Source organism: Phalaenopsis equestris, unplaced genomic scaffold (assembly GCF_001263595.1).
Source record: "Phalaenopsis equestris unplaced genomic scaffold, ASM126359v1 Scaffold189296, whole genome shotgun sequence".
Lineage (NCBI taxonomy): Eukaryota > Viridiplantae > Streptophyta > Magnoliopsida > Asparagales > Orchidaceae > Phalaenopsis > Phalaenopsis equestris.
The window spans coordinates 1-781 of NW_018209245.1; the positions used below are offsets into that span (position 1 = coordinate 1).

At 48.7% G+C, this 781-nt stretch overlaps 1 protein-coding gene across 1 annotated transcript; it reads right to left on the reverse strand.

Moving 5' to 3' along the window:
- Window positions 1–34: 34 nt before the first annotated feature.
- LOC110034517 (trihelix transcription factor GT-1-like) lies at window positions 35–724 on the reverse strand (the record flags this gene model as incomplete). The annotated part of the gene is made up of 1 exon (XM_020738771.1): window positions 35–724. A coding segment is annotated over exon 1 (574 nt), but the record flags the coding sequence as incomplete, so codon positions are not given.
- Window positions 725–781: the final 57 nt, after the last annotated feature.

The window sequence follows — 781 nt, forward strand, 5'->3', positions numbered from 1 at the left end:
TTTTCGAGGGAACCAAAAAAACAATGAATCGTACCTTTTTCGGAAAAGCGAAAGCATGAATCAACCTTGGACGGCATGGGATTCTTGGAAGCTGCGTTCTTGCTCCTATCCTTGAGCAACTCGTCGAGCTCCTTATAATAAGGCAACTTTACAGTTCCACCACTCCGATACTGATGCTTGGCCTTCTTAAACTCCTTGAGTAAATTCCGCCATTTATCCGTGCACATTGTTGCCGACCGATCATATCCTTTATGCCTCATCTTTGCGGAGATTTGCTCCCATAAATGTTTATTAGACTTGGAGGTATTGAACAGCCTATCCATCTCCCTCCTCAAACTAATGAGGCCTCGTGTCTCTTCTTGTGCCCACGTCTCTGCCCTTTTCTTCGGGGCCTTCACCTCGAGATCCTCTCCGCTGCTTTCAGTCAGAATCATCTGCTGATGCAGAAGCGGCAGAACCCCATTGCTAGCCGCGTCGATCATCATCTCTCGACCTTCCTCCTTGTATAAATCGATCTCTCGGGGCTTATCGGAGAAGCGCGAAGCCCCTCCCTTGCCCGCCACCTCCTCCTCCTCGCGGAGGAGTTGCTCTAGAGTGATCAGTGACATCTGGCTGGTAGAGCGAGTAGAGTTCTCAGATTGAAGGAAGACGGAGCCAAATCCATCTCCCGGATTTGGCTAGAAGAGCAAGAGCGAACCACAATTAAAAGGTCAGGAGATGCACGTTCGAGTCTTCCGACTCGTGAGAAAATGATTAGAACGATCAGTGCAAAACGTAATTT